Below are 18,676 nucleotides of genomic sequence, written 5' to 3'. Positions count from 1 at the left end.
ATTAAATAACCACAAATCTTTATTAGGTAGTGATTTTCTTATGAACTCAGTATTCGTAATGACTAATATAAAATCCGTTCACATAGGCAAATTCTTCTATACATTCTTTTTTAAAAAATGCATGGGGGAGGGAAAATAAAATACATAAATAAAAATGATAAAAAACAAACTTGACTAAAACGTGGGGGGCGTTTAAGAAAACTGAATTTACTGGAGAAGTTGGTAGGTATGCATTTGCCATTAATAGTACATTTTAATAATAATTTAATTAATGTGTCAGAGTGATGAATTGTATGGGTAGATAATTGCAATTATAGCTATAAAAAGCATCTCCACATACACACACAAAAAACAAAAAAGAAAGACAGGATTTATCAGTTCATAATCATAGTACAATGACTACAAAAAAATTACAAATAACCAGATAACCTTGTTATCTGGTTATTTGTAACCAGACTAAACATTTTGACCCTGTTTTAATGACATTATCAAATTTACAGAAAACAAAGAAAGGAGGAGAATATTAATTTTAAAAACCAGAAGTGGTATAATTCCTCAGTTAACAAGGAAAGACTTATATATACAATAAAAATTGGCTCATAAAGTCTTTTTTTTTTTTTTCATTAAGAGTATTATAAAATTTGCATTATTTCCACCCCCCCCCCTTTCTGCTTTCTTTTAAATAAATAACTACAAACCTTTATTAGGCAGTGATTTTCTTATGAATTTAGTGTTCATAACGACTAATAGAAAATCCACTGACAGACTTATTTTGCAATAATTTCATCTATACATTCTCTTTTAATAAAGCATGTTAGTTTAGGCTGCACAAACCTTGTTTCCAATGCAAACTCTTCATGTGGTTTTTTTTGTATTTACTAATTCACTTGTCAATTCCTTATGAGTGCCTTAAATGACAAAGAAGTAGACTTGTAGAAAATCCTTTACATTGTATTATGGTTTTACATTTTTACACACAGTTTCTGTCCCTTTGGTGATTACTAAAACATTTCCATGCTTTGAATTCACTTTGATTTACTGCACTTGATAAGACTGGTTAAACTTAAAATTTTATAATTACAAAAATACGTTACAACATGTAGTTGCTGTGTTTTCGCTTTCAAGACTAAAGATCGATTGTCTAACCTAAGGAAGCACAGAGTGTTTTGATCGAGCATTGCAGCAGCTAAAATTTTGCCTATTTAATTAATCAAATTAATCCATTTATTATCAATTTGATTAAATTATTAATAATTTAAACAAAAATTAACCTTACACAAAATTTAAAAAATGGGATTATCGTAGGATTTTTGACATTTTCCTGGAATCAATTTTATCATGGCATCCTGTGATCCCAACTGCTAAGCCCTGCTGTATAGTAGCTCGGTAATGAAGCCATATTCTGCAAAGCCCTGCTGTATAGTAACTTGGTAATGAAGCCATATTCTGCAAAGCCAGACCTGCATGTTGAATGGATGTACTGTGTATTAATGTCACACAGTGTTGAATGCTTAGCCCCTTAGTGACTAGGAAGAGGCAACAAGGATATATCCCCATAGAGGCAGGCAAAGGTAAACTATAAGTGCCCTCTCTCACACACCACTTAGGTATAGAGAGAAGGAAGGTCCAAGATATTTTATTTTATTTATTTTATGTAAACCCCAAACACGAGAGGTGTTAGAACCTATAGAACTTAGTACAGTGTTTGAGTTGGAGGTTGAGAAGACAAAAGAAGATATTTGTTGACATTGGACTTGAACTTCTGTAGACTGTAATTTTCAGGAAACATATACGAAGGAAGGTTGTTCCACAAAACGGCAGTTGAATAAATAAACGAGGAAGATGAAAAGTTGGTTCTGTGAATTTGAAGTTGGACAGTAAATGGATGTTGGCTGGTGGCTACACCTGTTCAGACTGTTTTGAAAGAGAGAGAGGGAATTATAGAAGCCAATTCAGAAGAATAGTGCCCATGGAAGTATCTGTAGAAAAGGCATGCAGCAGAAAGAGTATGTCTATGAGACACTGAGTGCAGTGACTCTGTTAGAGTTGAATCATTAATTAACCTAACTGATCTCTTCTGAAGAGAATCAAGAAGCCTGAGAGAGGTTTTGGGGGCACCACCCCAGATGTGGGAACAATATTCCATAGTAGGGCGGATTTGCGATTTATACAGAGTGAGCAGCTGTTTGGAAGAAACGTAACGTCAAGAGCAAAAGAGAAAACCAATTTTTTAGATGCAGAGGAAGCAATATTTGTAATGTGCTTGTGCCATGAGAGATTAGAAGTCAGCGTAATCCACAAGAGAGATATATCATTTTGCCTAGAAATCAGAGTGTCACCAAAGATAAGCATAGGAGCAGAAGAATCCATTTTGCGAGAAATAAGACAAGACTGAGTGTTAGAAGTGTTGAAATCAATTAAGTTTCCTTTGCCCCACTGGAGAATTACCTGAAGATTGGCATTTAAGGAATTGGTAGCAGATTTTCAAGAAGTTGAAGCTGATTGAGCAGGGCAAGGTTTCTCAAAATGGAAAGTGGAATGCAATGGAAAAGAGTGGGGGGAAAGAACTGAAGCTTGGGGGATACCAGCATTAGTGGAGAAGTTGGAAGACAGAGATCCATCTAACATCAATCTCAGTGAGTGATCAGAGAAAACAAGAGAACCAATTACAAAAAACAGTTGGCAAACCATAAGCTGGAAGCTTGTTTAGAAGACCTTTATGCCAACACGATCAAAAGCCTTTGAGATGTCAAGAGCAACTGCTTGTGTTTCACCAAACTTTTCCATTGAACTTGTCCATAAATGAGTAACGTAAGCCAGAATATCACCAGTGGATCGACACTGGCGGAATCCATACTAGCGATTGTTGATCAAATAAAAGGCCGACTCTTAAATTACCAAGGTTTCTAGGTAGTTTAAGAGTTGGTGGCTAATTGATTTCTCCATTACTTTAGAAAGAGAAGTAGTAGTAGTGGCATGTAATGCAAGTAAGCAAGTGTATGAGCTTATGCAGCATTGGCCAAAAAAATAAAAAATAAATATAAAATAACACCATTCCCTCCAAATGCCTGTCCAGTTCCTCCTTAAATTTATTTAACCTATTAACTTCCACAACATCAGATGGAAGTTTGTTCCAGCAATTAACCACCCCCTGGCAAAAGGCAAATTTCTGCACATTATTCTACATCTGTCTTTTCTTAATTTGAATTTATGCCCCCTTCGTAATCTAAACAAGTGGAAGGATTCCATCAGAATTCAGCGTGCTCAACCCATTCAAGGCCTTATACACCTCAATCAGATCACCGCGCAGGTGCCTAGTCTCCAGCCACTGCAATTTGCAGAACTTTAGCCTCCCTTGGTAAGAGGATCCCTTCATTCCCCTCACCTATCTTGTTGCCCTTCTCTGTACACACTCAAGCAAATCTACATCCTTCCAAAAATGAGGCCTCCAGACCTGTACACAGTACTCAAGGCATGGCCTGACCACTGCCTTATACAGAGGGACAATCACCTCCTTTTCGCTGCTAGCAAAATTCCTATATATCACTGACAACATCCCACGACCTGCCCTGGCAGCCTGTCTGCATTGCTCAGAAAAAAAACTTCATATCTGACTGCACAATTACTCCCAGGTCTTTTCATTTTCTACAACCTTAAGTGTAGTACAACACAGCTGGTACGTTTCTCTGGGGTTACTTCTACCCATATGCAGTACTTCGCATTTGTCAAGGTTAAACTTCAGTTGCCACTTCTTAGCCCATCTGTCCAAATTATCTAGATCCTGTTGCAGTAGCACACTGCCATTACTGTCATTAACAACCCTGCCAACCTTTGTATCATCTGCAAACTTTGACACTAAGCCTGATATATCTTCATCAATATCATTGAAAAATATACAAAACAACAGAGGACCCAAAACCGAACACTGTCGGACTCCCCTCATAACATTAGTCCACGCAGAGCAGCACCCATTAATTACCACCCTCTGTCTTCTCCCACTCAGCCATACTTTTATCCATTGTAGCAACTTACCCTTAATACCATTCTGCTCCAATTTGAACAATAGTCTTCCATGCACAACAGTGTCAAAAGCTTTCCTGAAATCCAAATATATGATATCAAAATTATTTTTTGCATCCAGTTCCTTTGTAACAACATCATAATATCCTATGAAATTTGTCAGAGAAGACTTTCCCTTAACAAACCCATGCTGTGTCTGAATTATTGCTGCAGTCTTGTCTATGTCTAGATGATCCTGCAATGCATCTTTAACCAGTGACTCCATTATTTTACCCGGAACAGAAGCTAAACTAACTGGTCTGTAATTACTTGTGTCACCCTTCGATCCCCAGATCACAACTTAGTGATGGTCTCTTCTCCAATGGAACCTTTCTCTTGTGGCCAACCTTGTGTTATTTGACATTACAAGAATACAAAATAGGACGATTCCGTAAAGGTGAGTACAGTGGGATCAACTGACAATGTTACCAACAGTAAATTCTAAGTGGGAAGCATTCAAGGAATTAATCGTGGATGCTACTAAAAGTTTCATACCTATTAGGAAATATTGTTCAAGCTTTAGGCCTAAATGGATATCAAATGAACTAATGAGACTCATGACAGAGAAGAAAAATGCATGGGATGCATATAAATTATCAAGCGACTCAGAAGACTATGGCAGATATAAGCTAGTCTGTAATCAGGTCACAAAGAAGGTTAGGCAGGTGAAAGCAGATTACGAGAAATCTTTGGCAAAAGATGCTAAGAAAAACAGCAAGGATTTCCTTACTTATATACACTCTAAAAGGAAGGGGATGAATCTGATTTGTCCACTTGATATCAATGGTTCGACTGTTGACGATCCTGCTCAGATAGTAAACAAATTGAATGAGTATTTTGAATCTATATTCACACATGAGGAGTTATTAAGGTTTGAAAATGGCAGAAGGTTATCAAATTGTAGCAGGGTGCTTTATGATTTTCTAATAACTGAGAGCAAAGTGTAGGAGAAATTGTTGAAGTTAAACATAAGAAAGGCACCTGGGGTGGATGGGATCTATCCAGTTATATTAAAGGAGGCGGTAAAGCAACTAAGCAAACCCTTAGCCATAATTATGAGAGCATCCTTGGACTCAGGGGACGTCCCCACGGACAGTAGATGCGCAAATGTATCCCAAATTCACAAAGGGGGATCAAAGGGTGACATGAGTAATTACAGACCAGTTAGTTTAACTTCTGTTCCGGGTAAAATAATGGAGTCACTGGTTAAAGATGCATTGCAGGGTCATCTAGACAAGACTGAAGCAATAATTCAGACACAGCATGGGTTTAAGGGAAAGTCTTGTCTGACAAATTTGATTGGTTATTATGATGTGGTTACAAAGGAACTGGATGCAAAAAATAATTTTGATATCATATATTTGGATTTCAATAAAGCTTTTGACACTGTTGCACATGGAAGACTATTGTACAAATTGGAGCAGAATGGTATTAAGGGTAAGTTGCTACAATGGATAAAAGGATGGTTGAGTGCGGGAAGACAGAGGGTGGTAATTAATGGGTGCTGCTCTTCATGGACTAATGTTGTTAGTGGAGTCCCACAGGGTTCGGTATTGGGTCCTCTGTTGTTTTGTATATTTATCAATGATATTGATGAAGGTATATCAGGCTTAGTGTCGAAGTTTGCAGATGATACAAAGGTTGGCAGGGTTGTTAATGACAGTAATGGCAGTGTGCCACTGCAACAGAATCTAGATAATTTGGACAGATGGGCTAAGAAGTGGTAACTGAAGTTTAACCTTGACAAATGCAGCAACTGAAGTTTAACATTGACAAATGCAAAGTATTGCATATGGGTAGAAGTAACCCCAGAGAAACGTACCAACTGTGTGGTACTACACTTAAGCCGGTAGAAAATGAAAAAGATCTGGGAGTAATTGTGCAGTCAGATATGAAGTTTTCTGAGCAATGTAGACAGGCTGCCAGGGCAGGCCATGGGGTTTTGTCAATGATATATAGGAATTTTGCTAGCAGGGAAAAGGAGGTGATTGTCCCTCTGTATAAGGCAATGGTCAGGACATGCCTTGAGTACTGCGTACAGGTCTGGAGGCCTCATTTTAGGAAGGATGTAGATTTGCTTGAACGTGTACAGAGAAGGGCAACAAGATTGGTGAGGGGAATGAAGGGATCCTCTTACCAAGAGAGGCTTAAGTTCCAAATTGCAGTGGCTGGAGACTAGGCACATGCGCGGTGATCTGATTGAGGTGTATAAGGCCTTGAATGGGTTGAGAACACTGAATTCTGATGGGATCCTTCCACTTGTTCAGATTATGAACCTAAGGGAGCATAAATTCAAATTAAGAAAAGACAGATGTAGAATAGATTTGCAGAAATTTGCCTTTAGCCAGCAGGTGGTTAATCGCTGGAACAAACTTCCATCTGTCGTTGTGGAAGTTAATAGGTTAAATAAATTTAAGGAGAAACTGGACAGGCATTTGGAGGGAAAGGTGCGTTTTTTTTTTGTTTTTTGGCTGATTCTGCATAAGCTCATACACTTGCTTTCTTGCATCACATGCCACTACTGCTACTACTACGATCTGCAAGATTTCTTTTCCTTGGTTGGATTAATGTTTTAATCTTCTCATGTCAAAGTTTGTTCAGACTGTTTCAGTGAAATTATCCTTGTAGGGATGGAATCCTTTATTTCACACTCCATCTTAAAATCTTGTCTTTATCTAAACCTTGTTCTTCCAATAAATGTGCTAAAGCTGTTCAAGATTTGTGTTGCAAATCACAATTGGCTTGCATCCGACCACACTACATGAGTTACGGTCTCTGCACCCTTTCAAGAAGCTCAATGCCTTTCTTTATGTGCAGTCTCCATACTTGAACACAATATTTCAAGCGTGGTCCAACAACAGCCTTATATAATGGGATTATGTCCTTATCTCTACTAGCAAATTTTCGATAAATCATCAATAGGGCATCATGGTCCTTGCTTGAAATCTGTCTGCAATGCTTGGAGAACTTCACGTCTGAGTGTATCGTAACTCACAAGTCCCTTTCTTCCACTACTGACTTCAGTTCAACTCTACCAAATGTAGAAGTTATTTTGGGGTTACTGTTCCCCCAGGTGTAACATTTTGCTGGATTAAAGCATAGCTCTGCAATTTTCTGACCACAGCTGAAGTCTATCTAGGTCACTCTGAAGAAGCTCTACTTGGCGGTGATCATTAACTACTCTACCAATCTTTACATCATCTGTAAATTTAGACATTATGTCCTCTATCCTGTCATTGATTTCATTTATGAAAATCAAAAACAACAGCGGTCCTAATACTGATCCTTGTGGAACCCCACTTCTTACTTCAACCCAATCTGGGCAATAACCATTAACACAGCCCTCTGCCACCTGCCCTGAAACCATCCTGTTATCCCTATAAGGATTTTCCCTTTGATTCCAACCTATTCCATTTTATAAAGTAACCGCTCATGTGGGACTGAGTCAAAGGCTTTTCTGAAATCTAAATAAACAATGTCAAAATTATTCCCTAAATCCAGCTCATGAGTGACCCTGTCAAAATAACTAACAGATTTGTTAAAAGCGATTTTCCCTTTACAAAACCATGCTGTGCATCGTTCAGAATTCCACTTCTATCTAAATGATCCTGATTTCCACCCTTGATCACTGCCTCCATGATTTTCCCTACTACTGAAGTTAGATTGACAGGGCGGTAATTTCCCACTTCACTCTTAGAACCACCCTTATGTATTGAAGATACACTGACGTTTTTCTAATTCGACAATTCGGTGGATTTTTACATGATTATGGTGATTTCCCTTCACTGAAATCGTCAATCATATAAAAAACAAATTTTCAGAATTCTCTCTTCACTCCTACTTTTTAAGAAAACTCAAACTTGTTACTCCGCATCTCACTTGTGCATATGTGTTAGCTGCAATTCGTGCGTGCCATTGTCTTTGTTATCGATTGCTTCTTTTTCAAATTTAGAGCCAAAAAAAAGTCAGTGAACAGAAATATCAGTTAGTTAGTATATACATATTACCGTGTTAATTAAGCTGTGTACACAAGCGCAAATTTACTTTTATATTGCTAACTTGTGGAAAATTCAGGAAAATTCTTCAGAAGTTCAAGTCCAATGTCAACAAATATCTTCTTTCGTCTTCTCAATCTCCAACCCAAGCACGGTACTAAGTACTATAGGTTCTAATACCTCTCGTGTTTGGGGTTCACATAAAAAAAAAAAAATATTCTTCCGATTTTCACGTATCATTTAATTTTATTAATTGGAAAAGAAATAAAATTTGCACTTTACATCTTTACTTTTATAGCCTATGGATGATATATTCCTCTTATTTTTGCTTATTAGAACCGCCATTTAATAGAATGAAAATTTAATTTGCAAACAGGATCACAATGACCAGTATTTTATTATGGAGAGTCCTTCGTAAAGTGATTTGATCGTACAGTGAACCAATTGTAAACGAGATCCACTGTGCATTGATTGGAGGAATAAGAGCAAATATGGTGGATATTAAGAAAAGAAAAATTCCCTGTTTATGCACTAATGAACTCAATTTCAAAAAGCAGTCACTGATTTTTAAAGCATTCAAAGTTCACTTTCTTTATTATTCATTTACTAATTACATAAAAATAATGAATTATTACTATTTTTATCCTATTAATTAAAGAATACCCGTAAATACATAGATTTGATTTTTAAGGTATACCACATTTCAACTGTTATTAAAATCCAGGAGGAAGCAGTAGTAGCAGAGGCATGTTATGCAAGAAAGAAAGCTTATATAGCATCAGTCAAAAAAAAAAAACATTTCACACATTGGTTCACTCTAAAAGATTTCCTAGTTTCTCCTTGAATTTCTGTAAGCTATCGGCTTCCACGATAGATGGAAGTTTGTTCCACCAATCAACCACACACTGGCTAAAGGTAAATTTTCACACATCTATTCCAAAACTGTGTTTCCTCAATTTGAATTTATGCTCTCTCAGATTCGTAATCTCAGCAAGAGGAGAAGAATCCCATCAGAATTGAGCCTGTTCAACCCATTCAAGGCCTTACACACTCAATCAGCTCATCTCATGGGTGTCTAGTCTCCAGATGCTGTCATTTGCAGATCTTAAGTTAGATTGACAAAGAGGACCCCTTCACCAATCTCACTACCCTTCTCTGTACATGCTCATGCAAATCTACACCCTTCCTAAAATGAGGCCCCCAGACCAAGTACCTCCAGTACTCAAGGCGTGGCCTAACCACTGACTTATACAAAGGGATAATCACCTTCTTTCCCCTACTAGCAACATTCCTGTATATCACTGACAAAACCCTATATCTGCTCTGGCAGCCTGTCTGCACTGCTCAGAAAACTTCATATCTGACTGCACAATTACTTCCAGGTCCTTTTCATTCTCCATTACCCTGAGCGTAGTACCACACAGTTGGTAGGTTACTCTGGAGATACTGCTTCCACCATGCAGTACTTTGCATTTGTCAATGTTAAACTTCAGCATTTGTCAATGTTAAACCCATTTTCCCAACTTATCCAGTTGGAGTAGAATATCTTTACTGTCGTTAACAACCCTGCCAACCATTATATCATCTGCAAACTTTTATATTAAGCCTGATGTACTTTCATCAATATCACTGATAAATATACAAAACAACAGCAGGCCCAACACCAAACCCTGGGGAACTTCACCAACAACATTAGTACACAGCAGCAGTGTCCATTGATTACCACTGTCTTCTCCCACTAAACCACCATTTTTATCCATTGTAGCAATTTGCCCTTAATACCATACTGCTCCAATTTGTATAGTAGTCTTCCATGCGCAACAGTATCAAAAGCTTTCCTGAAATCCAAGTATGTGATATACTTGGATCTGTGCATTACATTACAAAAAGTTGAGTGAACATTAAAATGTGAGGTACACACAGTGATGTGAAATAATTACCTTTTATATTTTATTAATTAACTGGCAAAAATTTCATTATGTACTTTTAAAAAAATTAAATACAGTCAGTCCTCATATAGCACAATAGTTCCTAGAAACCCTCGTGCAATGCAAAATTGTGCAATATAAACAACAGGCCCTATGGGAAAAATAGGGTTAGGTACCGACCACCTAAGATTGAATACACATTTGTAACCAAAACATTACTAAACACAATAAATAATCGTTTGTTATTTGGTTTTTAGGAGCATTAGCAACTATGGCATATTGCTCCAGGGATATGTGGTGGTCATTCCCTGACCTTCACGCATCCTCCGTATTTGGTGGTCACGGGCTCAAACCCCGGTCTAATCAAGAAGCGTGTGCTACACACTGCTGCTCCTGCCCACCTGGCTACGGAGGCACCTAAATAATCGTAATAAAATACTTAAGTATTTTATTACGACTATTACGTAATAATAAAATATTGCTACTGCTTTTGCTTCTATCGTAAGCAAACTTGTTTTTTTTTGTTTGATTTTCTATCCAAACAGATGACAGCTGTTCCGTCTCTTCCAATTCTTTGTGTCTTAATCTAATGGATTTTAACTACACTTTGAGTTGTTCCTGCTATGAAAGTTGTTTTTATTTTCTTGCATTCTTTGTAATTCTCGGCGTTGCCTCATTTAGGCTTGTGGCACGTGCAATATCACATATCACAATTTCATATTTTTTCTCTATCGACAGAGGTGGACTGGCCATAAGCCTTACCGGGGAAACCCCGGTGGGCCGGAGGCCGGTGTGATTTTGGCCATAAACGCTAGTATGGGGCCGCTGCAAATTTACCCGGGTAAGAATTTTTGACCCAGTCTGCCTCTGTTTATCGATATTGGTTTTCTTTTTCTATCTGAATCTGTACCGTCTTCACCAGGACATTTCCTTTTCACACCTTTTAAGTATTTTACTCATTTTTAGGGAATAAAGCACAATTACAAATTGAGGAGGCACGCTTGATACACATAAACAAAGCTGCGTGCATGTAGCAACTGAATAAACAACAACGTAAAGGCAGAGACACCCTATGAACACCTCACTAGCTCACATTTTACTAAAGCACATTAGCATTAGTAGAGGCATTTGATGCAAGAAAGCAAGCTTATGCAGCATCAGCCAAAAAAAAAAAAAAAAAACCCACTTCCACTTCACCCCTCTGTTCGTTCAAAATACCTGTCCAGCTGAGCCTTAAACTTATTTAGGCTATCAACCTCCACCACAAGGGATGGCAGTCTGTTCCACCAACCAACCACCCGCTGGCTAAAGGCAAATTTCCGCACGTCTATCCTACATCTGTCTTTCCTCAATTTGAATTTATGCCCTCTCAGGTGATTTTTCTGAGCTAGAGGAAGAATCCCATCAGCATTGAGCATGCTTAAACCATTCAAGGCTTTATACACCTCTATCAGATCACCTCGCTGGTGCCTAGTCTCCAGACACTGTAATTTGCAAAACTTAAGCCTTTCTTCGTAAGAGCACCCCTTTGTTCCATTCACTAATCTTGTTGCCCTTCTCTGTACTCGTTCCAGCAGCTCTACATCCTTCTTGAAATGAGGCCTCCAGACCTGTATACAGTACTCTAGGTGTGGCCTGACCATTGCCTTATACAATGGAATAATCACCTCCTTATCCCTGCTGGAAAAATTCCTGTATATCATTGACAATACTCCATGAGCTACTCTTGCAGCCCGTCTGCACTGCTCAGAGAACTTCATATCTGCCTGCACAATCACCCCAAAGTCCCTTTCATTCTCTACCACTGTCAGTGTAGTACCACAGAGTTGATACGTTGCTCTGGGGTTGCTTTTTCCCATGTGTAGTACTTTACATTTGTCAATGTTAAACTTCATTTGCCACCTCTCAGCCCATCTGCTCAACCTTTCCAGATCCTGTTGCAGCAGCATAGTGTCAGTAGTGTCCTTGACAACCTTTTTTTGCAGATGATACAACCTTTGTATCATCTGCAAACTTGGACATTAAGCTTGATATACCATCATCAATATCATTTATAAATACAGAAAACAATAATGGACCCAACACTGAGCCCTGAGGGACTCCACTAATAACATTAGTCCACGATGAGCAGTGTCCATTGATTACCACTCTGTCTTCTCCCCCTCAACCACCCCTTTATCCATAGCAGCAATTTGCCTCCAATGTCACACTGCTCCAATTTGTGTAGCAGTCTTCCATGTGCAACAGTATCAAAAGCCTTTCTAAGATCCAAGTATATAATATCAAAGTTATTCCCTGCATCCAGTTCTTTTGTGACTGCATCATAGTATCCAATCAAGTTGGTCAGGCAAGACTTCCCCTTAACAAAACCATGCTGTGTCTGAGCTATAACTGAAGTCTTGTCTACATGATCCTGCAGTGCTTCTTTAACCAGTGCCTCCATTAATTTTCCTGGAACAGAAGTTAAGCTCACAGGTCTATAATTACTTGTGTCAGCCTTTGATCCTCCTTTGTGAATTGGGGTCACATTTGCACATTTCCAGTCTATGGGTACCTCCCCTGAGTCCAAGGAAGCTCTCATAATTATGGCTAAGGGTTTGCTTACTTCCTTTGCTGCCTCCTTTAATATAACTGGATAGATCCCATCCACCCCGGGTGCCTTTCTTGTGTTTATCTTCAGCAGTTTCTCCTCCACTTTACTCCCAGTTATTTCAAGATTCTGTAGCTTACTGCTAGAGTTGAATACACCTCTGGCATTCCCCTTGCTGAATAACTCCTCATGTGTGAGTGTCGATGCAAAATATTCATTTAGTTTGTTAGCTACCTGAGCAGGATCATCAACAGTTGACCCATCAATATCAAGTGGACCAATCTGATTCATCCCCTTCCTTCTAGAGTTTACATAAGTAAAGAACTCTTTGCTGTTTTTCTTTGTATCCCTTGCCAAGGATTTCTCGTAATCTGCCTTCGCCTGCCTAACCTCCTTTGTAACTTGGTTGCATATCAACTTGTATCTATCATAGGCTTCTATTTCTGGGGTTACTACCATAAAACAATAAAAACAATTTCCAGTTGCGTTTCTGCTAGTGGAATCTGTTATAAACTGGTAGTAAACTCGATCTAATTGCATTTGCAATAATACTGATAGCTGGAATTGTGTGGGTTTTTATGTTATTATGGTGAAATGTGTTTCCCCTTCATTGATATAAAAAACATAAATACATTTTCAGAATCTTCTCTTCATTCCTATCGTGTTGCGTTCAGTTAGGGTGATTCCGCATTCGACTGCCATTTCTTGTAAACACAAAGGCGAATCGTGCATAAGCAAATTCGGTTCGTCTTATATACGATATTTTTCCCCTATTTATAAATCGTGTATGATCGAATTCGTGTAGTGTAAACACGTGTTATACGAGGACTGACTGTACGCCCAAAATAAAATGCAACATGTACATTACCTAACTTGTTTAATATTTTTATCGACAAACACTGATTTCATAAAACAGTTCTTACTGAAACTGGACTATGACCAGGAAACTGTAAAGCCTGTTGTGATCCTTGATACTGGGAGGATGCAGGGCTTGGCTGTTGACCTTGTACAAAGGAGAGACTTTCTGTAAAGCCCCCTTGTAGAGACTTGAATTGGCAAAAAAAAGGGAAAATAAAACATGAGGATGATTACATTTACTAATTAACATTTACATATTATTGTAATATGTGCTCATAACTTTTAATTACAATATGCATATATTCAAGATATCTATATTTAGAATAAGGATAATTAACATTAAATTAATTATTTGGAAATTCACAGCTTATAACATAATGAAAATAGAAATAATTATATTAACATTACCTAAAATTATTTATTAAAGCAGGGCAGTACTTCAGTGCAAATATTATTATGACCCATAATTATATAATGTCAATATAATTATGGGTCATAATAATATTTACTTTATCTTCTTTGGATGTATTTCCTGTATCTAAAGAAGGTAAAGTTTTAACAATCTAACTCATAAAATAATTTCAAATTATATATTCAAGCAAACATTTCAGTTGTATCACTCAATCTATAAGCACTACAGTGCCTGCTCTTATATAATTTTAAATAATTTAATGTATGTTAGATATTAAACTATTCTCTCTCATATGGAAAGATAACATTATTCCCTTAGTTATAGAGTGATACCTGCCTACATAAGGACTTACCAAACAAACTTAAGAAAACACACAAAAAATTTAATGGAATTACAAGTTTGTATAATAACGCTAATAATTTATTAAAGCAGGGCAGTACTTCAGTGCAGATAATGAAATAGTACAATACTGCATTATGTTCTTTTGTTGTGAATGTTAGGGCTTAGTCCCTTTAGAAATGACTATGTTTATCCATGAGTCAATCTTGAATAACTAATATCGATTTTAATTGAATAACATCATCCAGTATGCGAATCTATTAATCATTAAAAATTCAAAGGCAATATTACAACCAGTATCACAGCTAGAAGGGTCACTCATCAGACAAAGGGATAGCTTCAATTAGAGACTGTTCATTAGTGAAGAGATGCATTAAACCTAAACAAGCAGCCAAACAGCATGCAGAAGAAAACTTCCAAATATGAAAATTTAACTTTCTTTACATATGTAAGTATGTCCCTAGAAACTCAAAACAGAAAAACGTAGCAGAAAATCTAGTTAGGGAAGGACGTTACATGGTGCAATCCATTTAAATTATAATATATCTAATTACCACTCTTATGCCACATGGGGTTTTTTAATATATTTTATTTAGGTAGTACCTAAACTAATATACATTCAGTTAACGTTTCAGGTTTCTTGCCGATACCCATCATCAGACCCATCATCAAAATAACATATTTTACATTAATCAGAACGAAATGACAATCAACTAAGATATATTTATATATGATCAGTTCTAGTTTACAGAAAATAGATGAAAAGTTCAAGGTTATAATAACAAATTTGGAAATTAACAATTAGCATATCTAAGTTATGATTACGATCTAAAGGAACAATTCTGTTACAGTTGTGTTACAATGAGCTATTTTCAGCTGCATTACAGTTAACCTATTTTTTAATTAAATAAACTTTTTACCTGCTGACCGAATCCTCCTGCCAGATGCTCAGACCTAAATGGAGGCTCAGTCAGCAATACATTTATAGGAAAAGTATTCATGTAGTTAGCCAATAAGAATAGTGCTGGTTGCCTATTCTGAATCCAGGGTGTTTGCGTGATGACCTTTGTTCTCTTGCTCTGGTTCCAGTGTAGAGGACTCCTGAGTTGACCTTTGCTCATCAGGTGTGTAGGCTGTTTCTGGGGTCTAGAAGAGGGTGTACACTGTCTGCTCTTCTGGTTGATTTGTTTCTTTCTTCGTATCCCATTGTGATATGGCTGTCTATAGCTTCGAGGAGACATATTTTAGCTTCTTCTAAGGGGATGGTAGTGGACTTTGAGTCCACGCCAAATGATAATAGAATATCTTCTTTGTTGATTTCGACATCCTTGAGTCTGGTTATTAAATCCTGGGTATTTTTTAATGATCTTTGGTTCTTCGGAACTATCTGGAAGAGGAGTTGTGTCAGCCATTTTGATATCTTCCACTAATAACGGGTTTGCTCACTTTAATGTTGGCAAACATGTACAGCATTTCTGAATCGTTAGGGTTTAACTTCTTGTGTAGGTCTTCATCAATCATTTTTTTTTGTCCAGTAAGGCTTGTAGTTTTCTTTTGACTTTTTTCTCGAGGTTGCAGGTGGGATCTGTTTTTAAAATTTTGTACGTGCTGGTGTCTTTTAGAATCTCTTCTACTTTCTCAATGTAGTTTTCTTTGACTTTGACTGTTGTGTTTCTTTGACTGTGGTGTTGTTCCCTTTGTCTGCTTTAGATATATATATATATATATATATATATATATATATATTTCTGCCTTCTTTCAGATTTTTGAATGCTTTCCGTTCCTCGGTGGATAGGTTGTTGTTCTTATTGTAGATCTTGTAGTTTGAGCTGTATATTAACTGCATGGCTGTGATATTGATCGTATCTTTGGGTAGATTATCCTTAATGTACTTTAGACTATTGTGGAGATCTCCACAATAGTCTAAAATTTGAAGAAGATTTCTTGGAAAACCAACAGAAAAAAAACAAAATTCTGGAGCAAGTGCATGGGTGATATCATAGCCGTCTGGAATCATGGTACAGATAATTTACAAAAATTCTTTGAAGCGCTCAATAATCATCACCAAAAAATCAATTTCAAAAGGAAAATTGGGAATAACGGCCAAATTCCGTTCCTGGATATTCTTTTTTCAAGAAAGGCCAAAAAACTACATATGGGAGTTTTCAGAAAACACACAGATACTGGCATCATGCTAAACTATAAATCCTGCCATCCTCTGTCTACAAAAATAAGCGTTGTAAAGTCCTTCACGCGTAGAGACTACAAAATTTGCAATGAAGATAATATACAACAGGAACTAAACACGATAACCAGGGTTGCCTTAAAGAATGGATATCCGATTCACATCACAAATAAAGCCATTACTCAACCACAACCTAGCACTGACAGCAGAAGTACCTCCATATGTATACCGTACATACCTTCACCTCCAAAATAGCCAAAGAAGTCAAGAAATTTGGGATCTTCACCTTTTACAAAAGTTCAGCCTCTATCAAAGAGATCATTAAGCTAGAGTCCAACAACCCCGATAATCCTAGAGGTCCTATATATATAGATATATAGGCGAATCATACAGACACCTACAGTGTAGAATAAGAGCACAAAAAAGATGTAGAATAGGCAGAATTCAGTCCGATACAGCGTTCCACACCTTTCAATGTGGCGACACTTGGAATTTCGGTAACATAAGCATCCTTTCCACAGATAGAAAGTAGAAAATTCAAAGAAGCCTTTCTCATCAAATTATTTGGATCTTCAGCAATCAATAGATAACAGGGGGTTGACTTCAACTCACAGTATATATATTCATCTCTTTAAAGAAAAAATAAGTGAAGAAATAAAGTTGCAGGAAAGAAAAAGAAATCAATCAACCAGAAGAGCAGACAGCATACACCCCCTTCTAGACCCCAGAAATAGCCTACACACCTGATGAACAAAGGTCAACTCAGGAGTCCTCTACACTGCAACCAGAGCAAGAGAACAAAGGTAATCGCACAAACCCCCTGGATTCAGGATAGGCAACCCGGCACTATTCTTATTGGCTAACTATATTAATACCTTTCCTATAAATGTATTGCTGACTGAGACTCCATTTAGGTCTCAGCGTCCAGCAGCAGGTAAAAGTTTATTTATTTAATTAAAAAATAGGTTAACTGTAATGCAACTGAAAATAGTTCATTGTAACAACAACTGTAACATAGAATTGTTCCTTTAGATTATAATCATAACATATATATATATATATGCTAATTATTCATTTACTAATTTGTTTTATTATAACCTAGAACTCTTCGTCTATTTTCTATAATTGTTATTGGCATTAGCAAAGGAACATGATGCAAGAAAGCAAGCTTATATTGCATCAGCCTAGAGAAAAAAAAAAAACAGAAAAAAACACCTTCTAATTTCACCCATCCATTCGCTCCAAATGTTTGTCTAGTTCTACCTTGAATCTATTTAAGCTATCAACTTCTACGGCAGATGGAAGTTTGTTCCAGCAATGGCTAAAGGCAAACTTCCGCACATCTGTCCTACAACTGTCTTTCCTCAATTTGAATTTATGCCATCTCAGGCGATTATTCTGAGCAGGAGGAAGAATCCCATCAGCACTGAGCATGCTCAAACCATTCAAGGCTTTATACACCTCAATCAGATCACCTCACAGGTGCCTAGTCTCCAGACAATGTAATTTGCAAAACTTAAGCCTTTATTTGTAAGAGAAACCCTTTGTTCCATTCACTAATCTTGTTGCCCTTCTCGGTACTCGTTCCAAAAGCTCTATATCATTCTTAAAATGAAGCCTCCAGTCCTGTACGCAGTACTCACGGCGTGGCATGATCATTGCCTTATACAAAGGGATAATCACCTCCTTGTCTCTGCTAGCAAAGTTCCTGTATATCATTGACAAGCCAACATGAGCTACTATTGCAGACTGTCTGTTCTGCTCAGAAAATTTCATATCTGCCTGCACAATTACCCCCAGGTCCTTTTCCGTCTCTACCACTGTCAGTGTAGTACCACACAGTTGATAACATTACTCGGGGGTTACTGCTTCCCATATGCAGTACTTTACATTTGTCAATTTTAAACTTCAGTTGCCACCTCTCAGCCCATCTGCTCAACTTTCCTAGATCCTGTTGGAGCAGTGAACTATCATTAGTGTCATTAACAATCCTGCCGATTTTCATATTGTCTGCAAACTTGGACATTAAGCCTGATATACCTTCATCAATATCATTAATCAATACAGAAAACAATCATGGACCCAACACTGAACCCTGGGGGACTCCACTAATAACATTAGTCCACAAAGAGTAGTGTCCATTGATCACCACTCTCTGTCTTCTCCAACTCAACCATCCCTTTATCCATAGCAGCAACATGCCTACAATGCCACACTGCTCCAATTTGTGCAGCAGTCTTCCATGTGCAACAGTATCAAAAGCCTTTCTAAGATCCAAATATATGATATCAAAATTATTCTTTGCATCCA

General features: G+C 37.4%; 1 protein-coding gene across 8 annotated transcripts in view; it reads right to left on the bottom strand.

Moving 5' to 3' along the window:
• Positions 1-18,676, bottom strand: part of MED15 (mediator complex subunit 15) — a 442,919-nt gene that overhangs the window by 176,623 nt on the left and 247,620 nt on the right. For all 8 annotated transcript variants that reach the window (XR_016546979.1, XM_090374288.1, XM_090374289.1 and 5 more), the window contains one exon: positions 13,496-13,618. Coding sequence is in view for 7 of the 8 variants with exons in the window: in XM_090374288.1 (XP_090230414.1) it covers positions 13,496-13,618 (123 nt within the window). In the remaining variant the exon portion in view is untranslated. The remainder of the gene's footprint in view (positions 1-13,495; positions 13,619-18,676) is intronic.

The sequence above is a fragment of the Mastigoproctus giganteus genome, chromosome 5, assembly GCF_048544385.1.
Source record: "Mastigoproctus giganteus isolate SK-2022 chromosome 5, ASM4854438v1, whole genome shotgun sequence".
Classification (NCBI taxonomy): Eukaryota; Metazoa; Arthropoda; class Arachnida; order Uropygi; family Thelyphonidae; genus Mastigoproctus; species Mastigoproctus giganteus.
The sequence above is the reverse complement of the archived record's forward strand: the minus strand, read 5'-3'. Positions and strand labels throughout refer to the sequence as shown.